The sequence below is a fragment of the Chlamydomonas reinhardtii genome, chromosome 10 (genome assembly GCF_000002595.2).
Source record: "Chlamydomonas reinhardtii strain CC-503 cw92 mt+ chromosome 10, whole genome shotgun sequence".
NCBI lineage: Eukaryota > Viridiplantae > Chlorophyta > Chlorophyceae > Chlamydomonadales > Chlamydomonadaceae > Chlamydomonas > Chlamydomonas reinhardtii.
Genome location: NC_057013.1, coordinates 1,858,552 through 1,875,514, shown reverse-complemented (window position 1 = coordinate 1,875,514; position 16,963 = coordinate 1,858,552). Strand labels below are relative to the sequence as shown.

General features: G+C 61.8%; 4 protein-coding genes across 4 annotated transcripts; 2 read left to right on the top strand and 2 right to left on the bottom strand.

Annotated features, from left to right (window-relative positions):
* Window positions 1-580: 580 nt before the first annotated feature.
* On the bottom strand, window positions 581-4,127 carry CHLRE_10g431550v5 (uncharacterized protein). The gene is made up of 10 exons (XM_001702624.3): window positions 4,000-4,127; window positions 3,664-3,834; window positions 3,368-3,459; window positions 3,059-3,113; window positions 2,841-2,924; window positions 2,480-2,563; window positions 2,197-2,286; window positions 1,879-2,065; window positions 1,387-1,565; window positions 581-1,243 (listed from the first exon to the last, which is right to left on the bottom strand). Exons 1-10 carry the CDS (start codon window positions 4,042-4,044, stop codon window positions 977-979), a joined length of 1,254 nt encoding a protein of 417 aa, XP_001702676.1. The 5' UTR covers window positions 4,045-4,127; the 3' UTR covers window positions 581-976.
* A 138-nt stretch (window positions 4,128-4,265) lies between these two features.
* CHLRE_10g431500v5 (uncharacterized protein) lies at window positions 4,266-9,728 on the top strand. The gene is made up of 8 exons (XM_043066652.1): window positions 4,266-4,411; window positions 4,489-4,828; window positions 4,988-5,485; window positions 5,576-6,597; window positions 6,756-7,328; window positions 7,562-7,762; window positions 7,939-8,531; window positions 8,668-9,728. The coding sequence occupies exons 1-8, from the start codon at window positions 4,383-4,385 to the stop codon at window positions 8,865-8,867; spliced, it is 3,456 nt and encodes a 1,151-aa protein (XP_042920049.1). The 5' UTR covers window positions 4,266-4,382; the 3' UTR covers window positions 8,868-9,728.
* Window positions 9,729-9,793: 65 nt separating this feature from the next.
* Window positions 9,794-13,362, bottom strand: CHLRE_10g431450v5 (uncharacterized protein). Its single transcript, XM_043066651.1, has 7 exons — window positions 13,234-13,362; window positions 13,087-13,137; window positions 12,879-13,015; window positions 12,640-12,712; window positions 12,491-12,561; window positions 12,152-12,263; window positions 9,794-11,992 (listed from the first exon to the last, which is right to left on the bottom strand). The coding sequence occupies exons 1-7, from the start codon at window positions 13,234-13,236 to the stop codon at window positions 10,925-10,927; spliced, it is 1,515 nt and encodes a 504-aa protein (XP_042920048.1). The 5' UTR covers window positions 13,237-13,362; the 3' UTR covers window positions 9,794-10,924.
* Window positions 13,363-13,542: 180 nt separating this feature from the next.
* CHLRE_10g431400v5 (uncharacterized protein) lies at window positions 13,543-16,958 on the top strand. Its single transcript, XM_001702447.2, has 12 exons — window positions 13,543-13,700; window positions 13,898-14,055; window positions 14,203-14,249; window positions 14,361-14,431; window positions 14,549-14,616; window positions 14,802-14,891; window positions 15,141-15,215; window positions 15,301-15,349; window positions 15,527-15,591; window positions 15,764-15,873; window positions 16,074-16,164; window positions 16,337-16,958. The coding sequence occupies exons 1-12, from the start codon at window positions 13,646-13,648 to the stop codon at window positions 16,463-16,465; spliced, it is 1,008 nt and encodes a 335-aa protein (XP_001702499.1). The 5' UTR covers window positions 13,543-13,645; the 3' UTR covers window positions 16,466-16,958.
* Window positions 16,959-16,963: the final 5 nt, after the last annotated feature.

Below are 16,963 nucleotides of genomic sequence, written 5' to 3'. Positions count from 1 at the left end.
AACATGCTGGGTGGCTGGATTATATCTTGACAGCCCATGACGTGCAAGTATGATGCATACCGTTGCGTCACAACCGGGGATGGGCAACGCATCATAGACTTTTGCTGACAACCCGGACAGGTAATTATGCTAAGTGACGTGATGACGGTCTTGGTACGTGGAGGGCGGTGCCAAGGGTGCATCCAAGGGTTGCGCACCACGGTTGCGCACTGGTATTCCCGTGTGTTGAGGCCCCTCACTGATGTGTGTTGAGACGCAGGACTGGGTATGACACGACTGGGGACGGAGCAAGGTTAACGAGTTGGTTGTGTGTTTTAGGGTAAGGAGTGAACAGATTACTGGGGCCGCATGCCCTTGCTATTTGTTGATCGCCTAGGTCGCAAATGTAGCATATGTGAAGGTGTGTAATATAAATAACGCGCGCTTGCACCGGCCGTGGGCGAAGCTGCATCTTTTGACGTGTAGTAGTCAAGTTGGAAGGGGAGAACGGTTGACACGTGACACAGGAGTCACAACGGGCATTTGCTCGTCCCAGGCTGCAAGCAGTACTTGCATGTGTAATATGAGACGCGAGCCCTGGGGGTAACACACACTGCACATCCCCCATGCGCACAGTCACACGGCGAAAGGCCTGTGAAGGCGTGGCTTTGAAATGAAGAGCGGACTATCAACACAAGAGCGGCTAGCACGCCTCTCAATGCAATCGCAACATCACATGGCAACACGGCACATGGTAGACGCACATGGTCCGGCCGACCGCGAACGCCTGCTGATTGCCGCATTGACATGCTACTCCTTTAATCAGCGCATCCACTATACCGCACGCATGCATGCTCCCCGGGGCTAGTGGGCTCCATTCAAACAGTTCAGCGCCTCGGGCACGGCCTCGGGTGAGTGGGTGAGCAATGCGCTGAGCCAAGCACACATCCCTCGCTGTAGGCAAGCGCCTGCGACACGCAGCTGCTTGCTTACTCCCTCACGCCCAGGGGTCTAGCACGATCTTAATGACGCCGTCCGCGCGCCGTGCAAACATGTCGTACGCCTGCGGGCCCTGGCTCAGCGGCATGCGGTGCGTGAAGATGCGGCGCCACGGCAGCGCGCTCTTGCCGGCGGCGGCGGTGGGTGCGGCCCCAGCTGCTGCCGCTGCCGGGGGCTCCCGCACCAGGCCCATGAGCTTAGTCATGTAAGCCCGCGCCGGGCAGCGGCCGGACCGGAACGTGATGTTCCGGTTGTAGGCATCGACCTTTTGGAAGGGGTCGGGCAGGCGCACGTTCTTGCGGCATTTGGCGCCAGGCGGACACGCTAAGCGGGGCGAAACACGCGGATATGCAGGCATGGCTGCAGCAAGCACTACCTACTGCCATGCAACATTGCAACTGCACGCACCGGTGAGAAGGGGAACTCGGCGCTGGTGTTGACGCCGACGCTGCTGATGGTGCCCATGGGGCGCACCAGGTCATAGCCCAGGCGCAGCGCGCTGTTGGAGCCCACCGCCTCCAGCACTGTGTCCACGCCGCGCCCTTCTGTCGCCGCCTTCACCGCCGCCACCACCTCGTCCGCCCCGCCTGTGTTGGAAAAAAAGCACAAGGGGGAAGGGGCTGGCATTTGGCACTGTGCACGCACCCCGCCCGTGTGGTGCGCGGAACGACCCGATGATTACCGTGTGCCGATCGAACAATGCATCCGGCAGGAAGGAACGAACACATGGGCCGTTACAACCGGGGACAATCCGCGTGTGCAAGCACACAGAGGCCATCCAGTGCTGCTGAGGCCCAACTGACATACGGTGGTGTAAACTGCAGCCGTCTGATCACTTGACTGTAGTGCACGTGCCCCTGCTGGGGCCACACTGCGCAGGTTAATCAGCCACGCACTCACCGCTGCTCATGCTGGGCGTCTCCGCCGCTGCTGACTCCCCTGCCTCCGCCTTTTGCCTCTTGGCCTCCCTCTCCTCATCAGCCTCACCACTGGCGTGGGCAGGTCGTGTGCTCCCTAGCAGCAGCGGCTGCGCGCCAAGCTCCGCCGCCACCGCCAGGCGCTCCGGCACAGCATCAACAGCGAATATCTGCGCCCACATGCGGGTAGCCATGCCCTCAACAGTGTACGGCAAGAATGTTTCCTTGAGCACAGTAGTGCGCAGGTGCTGAGCATCGTGGGTGCGGCAGCAGGCCTATGCCCTAGGCGATGCACACCTACCTGGCTAGCCCCCAGGTGCTTGGCCGCCATGACCGCCAACAGCCCCACGGGTCCGCAGCCCAGCACCGCCACCGTCGCGCCGTCGCCCACCTGCGCACGTGACCATTTACATGGTGTGCAGTTGCACAACTGCAGTGTCGGTACCAGGCAGCCACGTGGTCGCAACTGCAACCTTCCTCACCGGGACGTGCCGCCAACACGCGCGGCACGCGGACTGTGAGACGGAACCTCCATCCCAGATGCCAACATTTGTTATCCTTGTTACCCCCGAAAAGCTCCGCACCTCGCCGCGCTCCGCACAGAAGAAGGCGGTGGACAGGATGTCTCCAAGCAGCAGCCCAGCCTCGTCCGACACGTCATCAGGTAGCTGCACAACAAGCGGGGCACACACACCCACACACACATATACGCACCCGTATGGCTTTCCTGCAATAACATATCACCGTAATGGTATCCACATACCATGTATACAATGTCCATGAAAGCCAAGCCCAGAGCGAGGGCAGGCTTGCATGCAGGTGGCCGGATAGTGTTGGGCCTAAGGCTTGTTGCGTGTACCAACACGGCTCCGGGCGTCCATCCCGACAACTCTGGCCTCTGAATGTAAGGCTACCGAGTATCCCCCGACACGTCCCGCGCGGTACCTTCAGCAGGGTGCCACTGGCCAACGGCACGCGCACGTATTGTGCCTGACTGCCCTGCAGGCCGCGGCGCTGCTCTGGCGGTAGCTGCATAATTGCAAGCACACATGCAGCGGCAGATGCAGCGGTGAGGGCGCCGGGCTTACAAGCAAGAGTCGAGCGGTGTCCAAAGCGGCCACAACGATGGCGCATATCCAGCAGGCAGCAGCAGACCTGCACACCTGTTCCTCGCCTTCTGACACCCAGCCGAAGAGGTGAGCCTGGGTGTGGTCGCACCTGTATGCGGAGGCGTTTGACGGGCAGCGAGGACAGAGGTAAATCTGCAAGTGCGTCCCTGTCCGAGCCTGCATCGCTCATTGCCTGCTCTCCGCCAACCAACGATTCAGGTGGTCGTGCCATAATGGGCGCCCGCCAAACCCCCAAACCGCTGAGCACGCACTTGATACTACGCTGTGGTTTAAATGTTGTTTGCTGATGAGGTGGGCAACCCCCAGGGCTGTCCGAGCGAGTTTCGGATGCACATGTCACACCTGCACGTGGCTCCGCGCTCGCAGTAGAAGCACTGCCCGCAGCAGCTGGTGAAGGGCGAGGCCACGCGGTCCCCCAGATCCAGGTCCTTGACCTGCAAGGTGCAGAGGTTTGTGTGTGTGGGGCACACATGTGTTCACTGACCGCATGGGGATGCCCACGGCGCCTGCGCCGCCCGCGATAACAGCAGAGACAAAGGCTGAGTGCTGTGCTGCCAGAGACAAGGCTACGTGCGTGGCAGGCGCGTTGGCCCAAGCGCCCTGCCCGCAGGCTTTAGAGATCTTTGCGTGCCGCCTACCTCCGGTCCCTTGGCGACCACGACGCCCACAAATTCATGCCCCACGATCGTGTTTGGCGCGATGCCGCGTTCTCGGCCATGGTAAGGGTGCAGGTCACTGCCGCACACGGAGCAGGCCGTAACCTTGATGATGGCATCGCCAGCGTGCACTATGCTGGGACAGGGCACCTCCTGTGTGGGGAATGCGATGGGGGGGCAAGGCTCTCCCGCGAGGCGCCACAAGACTTGGCGTGCCAGCTGCGGCTTCGCGTGGTGGGCCCGCCCTCAAACTTTGGCAAGGCAGTGCTCCCCCCTGAGCACAGACGAGGGGTAATGTGGTGCTGGGCATATACGCACCACAAATTTGACATCCTCCTCCTTCGATAGGACCAGCGCGGTCATGGATTTTGGGAGCTCTGCCATCACAAGGCACCACTGTGACCAAGCACAACCACGATATCTAAGTTACACGTGTACACGTGTACATATTCTTTCCTGATTTCCAGACATATCGCCTATGAGGCTATGAGCAAACTCACGGCCTGCATGAGTTGCCACGCCTTCTCTGGCAGGATGACACTTCCTCGCAGCACTCCTTCAAGAGTTTTACATTTCATCACGTACACGAATCATTTACAATAATAAGCTTGGAAACCTAGCCCGCAAGCGTGCAGAGCAAGACATGTACCCTAGTCTGCGGTGACACGAGCTGGCTGACGTCAAGCAGCGCAAGGGAGGAGATGGAGACGGAGATGCTACACGTATACGTGTAAGGACCTTGCTTGCGAGCGTATCGTGGGAAATCTATATTGGCTCATAACTTGGTTTCGGTCTTTGTTTGCACAGGCTCGACAACAGCGATGCGAGCTGCCGTAGTGAAGATTACAACAACAGCTCACGGCTGCTATGGCAACAAGAGGTGGTTCGCACCCTCAGTAGGGCATTCTTGGCCCCGCGGCTGACTGACGACGAACCAGCCCTCGCAAATGACAGCCTAGCTGTAGTTTCAAGCGGCGGGAAGCCGCTGACGAGGATCCCGCCTACGAAAGACTCGGCTTCGCTACTCAGCCTCGACTTGGCGTGCTACTTGGGGGAGCAGTGCCAGTTCCTGCCGGCCCTGCGCGTGGCGCTCCTCGCGGCGAAGCGGGCCCAGACAGCACGCGTGCTGGCGTTCCTTGCATCCGAGGTGGGTAAGGGGGGGGGGTGACCGCATAGCTTTTGGACCCAATAGACCTCCTGCGGGCTGTGCGCACACGCTGACGTTGCCTGCGCCTAATACTTCCGCTACGCAGTCCGTTTGCACTCTTTCCTGCTTACGGAGCCCCTCCCGCCCTCGCAACCGCAGGCGACGCTACCCGCAGAGCAATGCAGCCAGCTCAGCCGCGCGTTTGCTGATGCGCGCGTGGGGCTTGACGTGGTGCTCCTCACGCCCCAGGGCGAGCTGCCTACAGCTGCACTTGAATCACTGCAGGTGCTTACGGCTGCCGCCACTTATCCGGCATCCCCGGCACCTGCTCCGGCAGCAGCAGGCGCACCGGCAGCAGGTGCACGGGCACCAGGACGCCCGGGCGCGCCGCGACGGCCTGCGGGCGCCTCCTCCGGAGCTGCGGTGGCCGATGGCTCTAGCCAAGCTGCCGCCTCGGCGGCGGCGTCAGGAGCTGCGGCAGCCGCGGCTGGCGCTAGCGGCAGCAGCAGATGCCTAGGCCAGAGGCTCATACACGTTCCCCCTCCAGACCCGGCACTAGCGTTATGGCAGCAGCTGGAGCCGCTGCTGGAGGTGCTGCAGCCGGAGGTGTCACGGCACGAGGGCGGCGGCACGGAGGAGGCACGCGAATCGGACGAGGTGCGTTCATCTTGTGCACGGTGGCGTCACGTGTGGGCTTTACCCTTGTCGTGCGCAAATACTACATGACACTTGCTTTGTTTGTTGCAGGCCGATCAGTCCGGCAGTGGCAGTAGCAGCAGCACCTCCGGGCGGCCACCGCTTCCGCGCCCGCCGCGCGCGGGCAGCATCGCTGCCGGCGCACCCACGTCGTTGCGCTCGGGCGTCGGCGCGCCCACCAGCTCGCGCGCGGGCCTGCCGTCATCCGGGCCGCTGCCCGGCCGCAGCGGCGGCCTGCAGCGGTCGGGCCGGGCGGGGCTACCGTCGGGGCCGTGCCGTTATGAGTCGCTGGACTCGCTGCAGCACCTCTCTCTGGACGGGTTCCTCCGCAGCTGGCTGCCCAGCTACGCCAACGTCGGCAAGGTGCTGCTGCAGCCGCAGCCGGGCGCAGCGAGCGGCAGCGGCGGCGGCAGCGGTGGCGCGGGCGGCTCAAGCGCGGGCACGGCCTCAGGCGCGGCATCTGGGTCGTTGGGCGCGGGCGGCGGCGCGGCAGGGTTTGGCGCGGCCAAGCTGTGCTACATCAGCGTGTACCGGCTGCAGCTGCCGCGCTGGCATAAAATCCTGGAGGTGCACGCCGGCTGCTGCCGAGAGCTGGACGCACCTGATGCGGAGCAGATGCTGGGCCAGCAAAGGCAAGGCCCGGACGCGGCGACGGCGGCGGCGGTTACACAGGTGCCGCCAGCAGCGGAGCCGCCTGCCAGCGTGCTGGACTGGGCGCCGCCGCCGCGACCGTCGGTAGCGCGTGCGCCCAACCCAGTTCAGGTGTCCTTCAGCACGAGCTGCTCCTCCGCCGCAGCTGCTGCTGCAACCGGTGACGGCGGCTCGCCGCGGCCCAAGAACTGGGTGTGCCCCGATGCGCGCCGCGGCACGCTGACGATGGTCGCATCGGTGGAGAACCCGGGCACCGTTAAGCTCCTGTGGAGCGAGCGGCGCGCCGGTGGCACGGATGACACCGGCGGCGGTGCACGTGCGTACGGCAGCATCTTTGAGGTCAGCGAGCCGGGTGACGTAGACGTGCAGGTTTCCAGCGCGGAGCTTGATCTGACGCTGTCGCCGACCAAGACAGAGTTCAGGTGCGGGCGGTCAGGGTCAGGATGATATGCGGCTTGGATTGCGTGTGTGCATGATATGGTTGGGCCTGCCTTGCGGATTGCGGGTGCTGCAGAGCATATCAGGACCAGGCTGCAGCATGCATACCCAACAAAAGGACCTCATCTGCGTGGACGTGCAGGATTGTGCCGCACGTTTCGGGCGGCGTAGTGCTGGAGGTCAGCGCACCGCGGAACGTGGTGTACAGGCCGCCGGCGACAGCCTCTGGCTCCGCCTCGGCCTCGGCAGGCGGTGCGCAGCCTCAGCCCTCCAGCGGCGGCGGCGCGGCCGATGCCCGGTCTGGGCCCCGTGACGGCAAGCGGTTCTTCTTCTGGCTACAGCAGGAGTTCTGCCCCGACCAGCGCTACCCGCCTGGAGACACAGGGCCCTCCTCCTATTTCTCCTCCCCACCGTCCGGCGCCACCTCGCCCTCCGGCTCCACGTCTGGTGCTGACGCCTCCGACAGCAGCGGCAGCAACAGCAGCGAAGGCAAGGCCGACTCCTCGGGGAGCGGCGCCAGCGTAGGTAGCAGCAGCGGAGTGGCCGTCACAGTCGCCGGCACGGCGCGCACGGGCGGCGCAGGCTACCCAAGCTGGCGGGGCCGGTCCGGCGGGAATGTGGGCGAGATGGGCGGTCTGGCGCTGGCGCGGCGGTTGCAGGACCTTATGGAGCTGCCTCCCGAGTTTGACCCACACAAGCAAAGCAACCGCGTCAGGTGCGTAAGCTGGACGTGTGCAGCGTAGGGTTTGCGGCCGCGGTCCTGTGCTGCGTGTGTGCGGAGGGTTGCAGGGCTGCCCCCGTGCTCCCAAGCTGCCCAATGCTGCCTACGGTCAACCGGCTCTGAACGCCCTAGTCCTCTGGTCCCTTGCCACCGAGTGCTCACCTCCATGCTCTAATGCTCACCTTATCCGCTGCTGCTGCCTGCCATGCGCTCTGCGCCCTTCGCAGGTGTAACACTACGCCGCTGCAGCTGGGCCCTCTGCCGTTGCAGCTGGTGGAGGAGATCATGCGCGCCAGCGGCCGCGAGCTGAACGCTGACGGCACCATCACCACGCGGGCGGCTGGCGGCGGCGACGGCGGCGGGCGGTCACCTGTGAGCGCGGCCGCCAGCGCCGTGGCCGGCATGATGCGGTCCATCCTGGTGCCCAGGTGCGTGCGAGCGCGCTTGCGTGCAGAGGAGAAGGCAAAGGTGCTTGGGTTGCCAAAACAGCGATAACTGTGTCAAAGAAGCGCTACGTCCGCTGCTCATGTGTACATGTGCAGGGTATTAACAGCCCAAACACGCACGCATTTACGTGTACGACCCGCATTTCCTTTCACTCCAGGACACCGGCGCGGCCGCCAGGAAGCGCGGCTTCGCAGACCGCCGCTGCGGCACGCAGTGTGACGAGCGGCGAGCGCAAGAGCGACGCGCAGCAGGCGGGAAGCAACAGCACGGACGAGGGCCGCAGCCACCGCGACGGCCACCATCACCGTCATCACCACGCCTTCCAGTCGCGGTCAGCGGCTGCGGGTATGCAAGCCGCGGGGTCTACTGCTTCTGGCGCTGCCGCAGCCGGAACGCCACCGTCCACGTTGGCCGTGGCATCGCAGGCTAGGCTCACACCGGCTGCTATGGCAGTGCCGTCGTCGGCAACCGCATGCGCAGCCGTCGGGGGTGGCGCTGTTGCACACGCGAGAGGCGCCGCCCCAACAGCAGTCGCATCTGCTGCCGCTGCTGCGATGTCGTCTCATCCGCTGGACGACCTGGGCAGCGACTGGGAGGATGACGTCGACGAGGACGGCGAGCAGTCCATGGCTGTGGATGCCGGGCCATTAGGCACAATGGCAGAAGCGGTGACTGCAGCTGCGCCGGTGGCACAGGGCCCCAGGGCCGGCGGTGCGGCAGGAGCTCTGGTCCCGGAACCGGTGGCACCAGGTGCGTGCGCACGGCATTGCTCCTGCTTGTCCAATGGGGTTGCCTCGCTTGACCCAAGGGGCGACGTAGCTGGCACTTGAGCCTGGTTGCACGCATGTTTTGACACACTGCGTGACCATCATATGTCCCTCTGCAGACCACCGGCAGCCACCGCGCGCCAGTGGCGTTGAGAGTGCGGCGTGCGGCTTCGCGGCCGTGTCCTCGCTCCCTGCAGCGGCCGCCGCCGCCGCCGCGGCCTCAAGTGCGTCGCTGGTGGCTGCCGCTACTGTGGACGCGGCGGCGGACGGCAGCAGCTCCTGCGCAGAGGATGCGTCTTTAATGTTTGAGCTGGATTGAGCGGGCCACTTTTTCATGGCATAACATGCGACTACCTAGAGCATCACGCTGCCTGCGCTTGGCGGCATTGTAACACGTAGGGCAGGAGGGCACGAATGTTTTTAGCCATGGGGGGCGGGCATCCCAGGTCGGCACGTTTGGGGTGGAGCGGGCGTGCATTCCACAGTTCCGGTATTGACCTGGAGGTGCAGAATGACTGTGTTTTGCTCGTCAATGGCGTTGTGGTCAATTGGTGGGGCAGCGGCTATTGTACACCGAGGAATAGCGGACAGCACAGGTTGCCTTTTGTAGGCACGTCATGCAATGCTCGCTGTGAATGTGCAGCATGCTAGTGACGGAGGCCGTGTACCATACAGCGCAGGTTACGGGGCGGCAGCAGAACTGGGTAGCACAGGCATGCCCTGTGGTATGCAGAGGATAGGGAGTTAGAGACACTGAGTTTCTGCATCGCAGGGCGGGCACAAAAGTTGTATGTTGCCTCAAAGCAGCTATGGAGTTGGAGCGGACTGTTGGGAGAGTTGCGTTGATGTGCGACAGGGTTGGAGCTTACCGGTTGTCGCATGCGAGCTGTCCAGGCCTGTAGTTTATTCCGCACTAGCCGTCTGACACCGCTCCGGTTATCGCATGTACTATGCGTAGGCGGTAGGTCACGCGCACACCGTAAGTGCATCGTGTCTTTGGTGTGCAAGCACGGCAAACAAGACGAGGACCAGGGACGCCCTGCCGTCAGGCCGAGGTCCCTACGGAGCTGTAAGCTTGTCAGCGATGGTCCGCTGGGCGAGAAGCCGTATCTAGTACAAGACTACAAGCATGAAACATGGCCCTAGCCCTGGGTCCTGGGCACGCTAGACACCCCTAAACCCAGGGGTCCTGGGCACGCTTCCTGCCAATCAATTCAGCCCATAGGTTGACGCGTGGCGCTCGCATACGGCATCAATTTACATTCGGCCATGTGCTTCTCTCCGCCCCCTGACCGGGCCAACTTATCTACATGGGTTACGCCACGAACCTGACGTACCGTAGTGCCGTTCAGTGCCACGTTGCATGCTGAGTGGAGTGAATCCTGAATCCTTAACGTTCCGCCTCCTGGTCGGATGTATGCCCGAAACACCTTAAGCGGAACTATTACCAATCCCAGCCATCCTTGGTCACAGCCCTAACGCACTTGAATTGAAAAGCAAACGCTAAGTAGGTAGCCCTTAAAAGCCACGTCTATCGGCGGGTCCAGTCGCTTGGGGCCAGCTGCATTGCACAAGGTTCCGTATACCGTACTGCGCTTAGAAGACTAACTCCCAGAAGTTTTATCACGGCTGGAAATATTATTTTGGGTTTTTACTTTTTACCAAGCGCGGCGCAGCCGCGCCAGAATTAGTTTTACTTTTTATGGACACGCTCCCGCTCCAGGGTTTTGCCAGTTGATGGGTCCACACACGAACGCAGATACAACTCACAAACACAGTCCTTACGCGGCCCTTCAGCATACAGCCCAATTCGGCCCGAATCCCTACCCCAACCAGCCCCCCCGGCCCCCCCCCCTGGCAGTTGCCCCTACCATTGCCGGCAAAATGCGGGCGCCCACGGTTGGGTCCAACACACACACGCTCACAGCTGTCCGCGCTACGCAGCCGTCCGCCGCAACCATGCATGGAACGAATCCTGTCTGTCCCTCCGGCTCAGAAGTTTTACAAGGCCCGCAGGGCCGAATATTTTTTTACTTTTTATCACCTGAGCCTTCATAATTTCCGAGTTATTTTTACTTTTTATTTTTCAGCCTCCGATAATTATTTAATATAAAATAATTACGCGCAGTACGGTATGCCCCGCTACCTGCGTCTATTGCCCCCTATTTAAGCCTACACCTGGATGCTTTACGTCTGTTGTGACGTGGTCATACAAAAACCATTGTAGCACCTTACTCGCGCCTATCGGGCATCCTCAATGTGCAGATGCACGCGGTGTACTTTACGAACGCATCAGGTCATGACGGTCACCACCACAGTCCAGTACATTGATGCTGGCACTTTCCCTCGCTTCATGTCGCCATTACAGTGCCTGCTCTACGGTATGTGCTCAGCGGCCGCTGCACCATTGCTGCTGCACGCTCCACATATCTTCATGCCAGCCCCCGCGGCCTCGCCATCCTGCGCCGGCGGTACCGCCGCGGGCTCTGCAGCCCCCGGCTTCACCTGCTCTGCCTTCTCCTGCTCTGTGCTCGAGGTCCCAGCCGCTGCAGCACCGGCGCCAGAACCAGCACCCGTGCCCTCATGGATCACCATGGGCACCGGTGTGCCATTCCGTGACAGGTCGTGTCCGGCGGTGGCCGCGACGTCGCTTTGCGCTGCTCCCTCAGCGCGGTCCTCCAGCTCCGGCCCGCAACTGCCGCTCCTGCCTGCGCCGGTGACATCCGGCGTGCAGGATACGCGCTGCTTTTTCCGACTGCCAGGCTCTTCAGCCTCGGCCTCCGGGGCGCAGACTGCGGCCGGCGAGGCCGCTGCTGCTGCCACAGGCAAGGCCGCCTCTGCCATGGCAGCCACGGCCTCCACTGCCTGCCGCAGCGGTGCCAGCTGCTGTGGCAGTGGCTGCGGCGACTGGCCTTGCTGGTGCACCTGGTGCTCCTCGTGAGCCTGATGCCCGGGCGCCACGTTCCGCACTGCCACTTGCTGCTGCACCTCAGCACGCTGCACGTCTCGCTGCTGCTGCGCCTCCTGCTGAAGCCTCACCTCCTCCCGCCAGTCCGATGGAATCCGCTTGCTGAGAATGTGGTAGCCGCTCCCGCTGCCCTCGCCGCTCCCAGCACCCCCAGCGCTCCCGCTGCTGACAGCCATGCTGCTGCTGACAGCAGCGCTGCCACCGCCCTCCGGGCTTCCGCTTGCGCTACGGTTGCCACTGCAGCCCGTACCAGTAGCTGTCACCGCCGCCGCCGCGCCAAGCTCCGGACTGCACCGGCTACTGCCACCGCCGCCCGCGCTGTGCGCCAACTCCAGGGGACTACAGTTGCCGCTTGCGGGGCTATAGTCGGGGGACGTCTCATCAAGCCGGTAACCCAGTTTGGAGTAGAACGCCAGTGCCGGGACGTTTTCGGTGAACACCGTCAGCATCACCTTGCTCATTCCGGCGCCCCACGCCTGCGTGCGCAGGACAAGCAGCGCACCGGTCAAGCAGTGTCAACTCCATCGCGGCGGCCCAACATCTGTGGTACACAGCACAGCACAGCAAAGCAGCAAAGCCCGGCCCGGCCCTTCAATACCCCAGACCCGCAGCGAAACACGCACACACACACGCACAATTTGCTCCAGCAGCTCCATCATGGCTCGGCCCAGGCCCCGCTGCTGCGCCGCCCGCGCCACCTGCAGCTCGTAGCAGTACAGCACCGCCTCGCCGTCCTCGTACTCGAACCTGTGGCGGGCGCAAGTGATTGTAGCGGCGGAGGGCATCAGCAGGCTGCATGAGTAGGCCATGCACGTTATATTTGGGTGTAACTAATCCCTGGTAGCGCTCGATGGTCACCGCTTGCACGATTGGGCTCTCCCGACGCGTTGTCGAAACGCACGCATGTGTGGGTCAACAGCGCAAACAACCAACGCAGAGATGACTAATCAAGGATCATTGGGCCTGAAGCGCACCTGAAGTTGATGTAGCCAACAGGGACGCGAGCAGCGTTCACGTCATATGCTATCAGGAACCGAGAAGCGCTCTGCAAGCAGGCACCAGGGGCTCTCCGTAAACACCAACTGCGAGCGGCGCCAACCCTGCATTTGGCCTCCCGCCTTACCGAGGTGAACTGCCGCCTCTTTTTCACATCGCTCCAAGACCACACGCGCTCATAAAAGGCCGCCATGTTCTCCCTGTCCGAGGAGCGCAGGCGGGCTTGTGGGTTACCGTCGTGTGGGTCGCTGCCCTGCCAATACAGACACGCACACGCCCCAACTAGCGCGTCCTCGGTCCCCTTGGCGTCTACGAAACGTCAGCAGGTCCAGGATGCAAGCCAGGCCCACGCGCCACTTGGCTCACCGGCACACGTCCAGACACCATTCCAGCTGCTGCTTGGGAAGGTCGGCGGCATGGTGCGACCGGAAGTGCGTGTGTTGCTGGCCGTCGACGCGGCAGGGCCTTGCAGTGCTGACGAGCTCACCGAGAGGGTCCTTGAGCTGCAACCAATCGGGCCCCGCTTTAGCTTCACCAAACTCTGAATTAGCCGCTCGAGTTGTGGTGCCCCTACCTGTCGAGCCTTTCGCAGCACAGACCTTACAGCTGACAGCTTGTTGCCGACCTGTCAATAAGGTCCCAGCGTGAAAGCGTTGTTTTCGTTTGTGTTGGAAACGGTCTTCGCTATTCCAAACGCGCCGTGCGCTGCCTGCCCTCGCACCATGTTTGGGCGACGCTAGCCATCGGAGAGCTCCAGCGTTACCGGCGCCCTCCAGTTAGCCAGGCTTATGTCGCAGCAGTCAAGTTTAATTTGCTGTGTGACCCGCCAACAGAAAGCAGCTAAAGTAGCTTCAGAACTACTTTGCACAAGTAGATTCAACTTGTCAAAGTCCCTAATCGCCCCGTCGCTTCCCCTCCCTCCCCCCGCTGCATCGAGGCCGAACTGGTCTGGCTCCCGCGGAGGCCAATGCTAGAACCCACGTCAATATGTAAAACATTTCTTTAATAACAGTCAATATGTAAAACATTTCTTTAATAACAGTCAATACACACTAGGTTGCACACATACAAAACTGCTTGCTCGGTCTGTCCAACCCCTTTTCCCTTCCTCGCGATTCGCCACAAGTAAGATTATGGACACGCTTACAAGGGCCCTCAAGGAACAAACGAACCTGGCGCACAGCCCAGGTAGGCGGGGAGAGGTTGGAAAGGCTCTTCACGCCTTCTATCCCAGCCTCCATGGCTATGGACCAGTTCCTCAGGGCTAGGCCGTTCCTCAGGGCTAGGCTTGCTTAGCGCGACCTGTCTCATTGCTGGCAGGGCACTGCTTCGGTTGTTATTTCGCTGACGCTCCCTCCCGCCTTCCTGGCATGGTCTGGTGTTAGATACGCGCGCAACGGACCCCCCCATGAAAGCGGCGAGCACCACCGCAGCTACCAAGGGGACTACCAAGGAGGGCGCTACAGCGCTGATGGCTGACACGCGGCAAACAAAGCTGGCGGTCAGCGGCTGGGAACTCGAGGGCATCAGCATCTCTGGCCAGGTACCTCCGGCTTCCGCACCGGGCCCAGGGCAGTCAAGGGACGTCGCGCTCCTGGACCGGCCTTGGCCACCTCTGCTGCCCCCTCGGGCCCGAACTCGACGTCCTGCTGCTTACGACGCACGCATCTGTGCCTGGTATTAATCACAGGAGACAAGCATCATTGTGCCTCGCGCCAAAGTGACCTTCGACATCGGGTAGGGCCACCCACCTGGGGTTCTGAGGGCTGAACGGAAGCCGTGGTTGCAATGATACGCTTGCATCATTCCGGTGCCCCGGAGGCTGATGGTTGTGCCCTGCACATACAGGCGGTGTCCCCAGCGCGCCTGCTTCCAGCAGACCGTGCTGCTCAGCCACACACACCTGGACCATGTCGGAGGTAGGCACACCGCAAAGAAACCCCCACGGGCCACGTGCCTACCCATCTTCACGCACACACAACTACACAAGTGCATCCCAAGTCCTAACACGCTTTTGCGCGCGCCCCCCTCCTCAGGCCTCCCGTTCCATGTATGCACGCGCAATATGCTGCAGCTGCCCCCTAGCAAGGTGGTGGTGCCTCAGGTGCGCGGCTTCTTGCTGTGACAGCCGCCCCGGATGACCTGCATTCAATTGCCGGTACCAGCTGGGATTCCTGCCCAGACTGCTAGGTCGCGGTCAGACCGACTTGCCAGCTTTTTGCGTACCCCTGGCTGTATACCGTAGCCTTGCGCCCCCGGCATCGATCGCTGCCCCTTCCTCTCGTATAGGGCTTCTCGGCCGGCGTACGGAAGCTGATGGACGCGGTGCTGGAGCTGCAGTCCAGTCCGCCCATCGACTACGAGGTCCTCGAGCTGGAGGTGCGTGCATGTCGGGACTGGTAATACGGTACGCTATGCGTTAGCCGCACTTGGGGCCACACTACCACGGCAGCCAGGAAGAGCTACTCAGATTTGGCAAAAGTGCAAGCGCAGGGACGGTGCAAGCTGCCCGCGGCTTGCGGCAACACCATTGTGTCATGTTGATAGTGGGAGGCTGTGGGCGTGATGCGGTGCTGTCTGCCAACTCAGTCTTTCTGTGTTGTGCCACATGTGTGCTTGCCCCCATAGGCGGGCCAGGACTTCGAGCTCCCCAGCGGCTTCCTGTGCCGCACCTTCCCCACCACACACGCCATTCCGTCGCAGGTGCGTATGCATCCCGCTGACGCGTCCGCATTTGCTCCTGCATGCATCGTGTGGCACGGCTCACGGTCCATTCTCCCGCTCTCAGGGCTACGTCCTGTACAGCCAGCGCAAGAAGCTCAAGGCTGAGCTGCAAGGTGCGTGCGGCAGGTTTATGAGTGCAGGGTTGCAGGCGGAGCGCCTGGGGCCCGCGTGTCGCTCCTGGCGGCTTCCACATGTTTGCAAGATCTGATACCGGGCTGTTCGGCACCGCACGCGCATGGTCCTTGAAGTGTCTGTACGAAACTCGTGTTCATCCACTATCACCAACACAGGCAAGAGCCAGGCTGAGATTAAGGAGCTCCGGTTTTCGGGCGTCGACGTGAGCGAGACCCACCAGGTGTGCTGTCCTTGAAGCTCCATCTTATGGAATACATGTGGCGCTGTGTGCGTGCCTGACTTGACTTGCAACGCCTCTGCCTCTTCTCCTAACATCACCATAAGTGCACGATGCGTTATGTTGGCCTGCAAGCCAACCTGTACATCACGGTATGCGAACTGCTGGGCTGCAGGTGCCCGAGATCGCCTTCACCGGCGACACCACCAGCGCCTTCCTGGACGCCGAGACCAACGCCACCTTGGAGGACGCGCTGAAGGCCAAGGTGCTGTGCATCGAGATGACGTGAGTGTGTCTCCGGTCCTAGGAAGACGCAGATCGCGGTCGTCGACGCTGAGGCAGTCGGGTGCCAGGGATGTGCGCTCCCTGCTTCTGTGCTAGGTGTCCGGCGCATGGTGACTTGCTTTCGGCCCTGACTGCCCCCACCTTGACCTGACGGTCTGCCGTCTGCGCCCCCGCGTGCCCAATCAATCGCCTTCCCACAGCTTCATTTCAGAGGACGTTACGGTGGAGGAGGCGCGCGGCAAGGGCCACATGCACATCACGGATTTCGTGGCGCACGCACACCGCTTCCAGGTGATTGCGCGTGCGAGGGAAAGACATCATGAAGATTGGCCACCAAAGCAAGCACGCAGCGTGTGCAGGGGCAAGCGGGCAACTACAGTACTGTGCGCAGCCGCTGCATCATGCAGTGCTATATGCACCGGCTCAAGTCATGACACACTGCACGCTGTGTTCGCTGCTACAGAATGAGACCATCGTGCTGATCCACTTCTCGCCCCGCTACAAGCGTTCCGAGATCCTTCACCAGCTCGACATAATGCTGCCGCCCGCCCTCCGCGCCAAGTGTGTGCCGTTGCTCAACGGCATTGAGTGAGCTGGCCGCTCACGGACTTGCAGGATGCGGTCTCACGATGTAATGACAGGCTTGTCGCGTAGCCAGTGGCCTCGAAACCGTAATGTGAAGACTCTGTCAGCAAGGGTGCCAGGCCCCCTACCTGCCAAGCGCTTGGAAGCTCGAAATGGAACATGCAAAGGTGCCACATACCTCGTACATGGCATGCATTTTGTACACATGCAGAGGACTTGGTTGGCAGTAGGAGTTGTTCGGAGTTGGGACAGGTGCAGAGGACTTGGCTGGCAGTAGGAGTTCTTAGACAGGTGTGTAGCGCTCGTCGTGTTGTATCGCATGCTGGCGGTCGTATGTAGGTTGAGGTGTACAGCTGTAGTGCGTGTTGCTACGCAGTCTATGATATGCGCAAAAACAAAGCTGCTCTTGTGGTAGGCGCTCCCCCGCTGCACATGTCATGTCAAGGTTGTGCTTACTAGGAGTTTCAGTGGAGCAGAAACGTGCACTTAGATTCTCCGCACCGGG

What these genes read in the sequence shown, in the direction of transcription:
- CHLRE_10g431550v5 (XM_001702624.3), bottom strand. Translation starts at nt 4,044, where the DNA reads ATGACCGCGCTGGTCCTATCGAAGGAGGAGGATGTCAAATTTGTG. An exon ending in GAGCGCGGAGCCACGTGCAG is followed by an intron (nt 3,114 to 3,367) that starts GTGTGACATGTG and finishes CTCCGCATACAG; the next exon opens with GTGCGACCACACCCAGGCTC. An exon ending in CCGAGTTCCCCTTCTCACCG is followed by an intron (nt 1,244 to 1,386) that starts GTGCGTGCAGTT and finishes CCCTTCCAAAAG; the next exon opens with GTCGATGCCTACAACCGGAA.
- CHLRE_10g431500v5 (XM_043066652.1), top strand. Translation starts at nt 4,383, where the DNA reads ATGGAGACGGAGATGCTACACGTATACGT. An exon ending in GAGATGCTACACGTATACGT is followed by an intron (nt 4,412 to 4,488) that starts GTAAGGACCTTG and finishes TTGTTTGCACAG; the next exon opens with GCTCGACAACAGCGATGCGA. An exon ending in AAGCAAAGCAACCGCGTCAG is followed by an intron (nt 7,329 to 7,561) that starts GTGCGTAAGCTG and finishes CGCCCTTCGCAG; the next exon opens with GTGTAACACTACGCCGCTGC.
- CHLRE_10g431450v5 (XM_043066651.1), bottom strand. An exon ending in TGGTGTCTGGACGTGTGCCG is followed by an intron (nt 12,713 to 12,878) that starts GTGAGCCAAGTG and finishes CTCCTCGGACAG; the next exon opens with GGAGAACATGGCGGCCTTTT. An exon ending in GTTGGCTACATCAACTTCAG is followed by an intron (nt 12,264 to 12,490) that starts GTGCGCTTCAGG and finishes CGCCCGCCACAG; the next exon opens with GTTCGAGTACGAGGACGGCG.
- CHLRE_10g431400v5 (XM_001702447.2), top strand. Translation starts at nt 13,646, where the DNA reads ATGGACACGCTTACAAGGGCCCTCAAGGAACAAACGAACCTGGCGCAC. An exon ending in ACACCTGGACCATGTCGGAG is followed by an intron (nt 14,432 to 14,548) that starts GTAGGCACACCG and finishes CCCCCTCCTCAG; the next exon opens with GCCTCCCGTTCCATGTATGC. An exon ending in CACACGCCATTCCGTCGCAG is followed by an intron (nt 15,216 to 15,300) that starts GTGCGTATGCAT and finishes TCCCGCTCTCAG; the next exon opens with GGCTACGTCCTGTACAGCCA.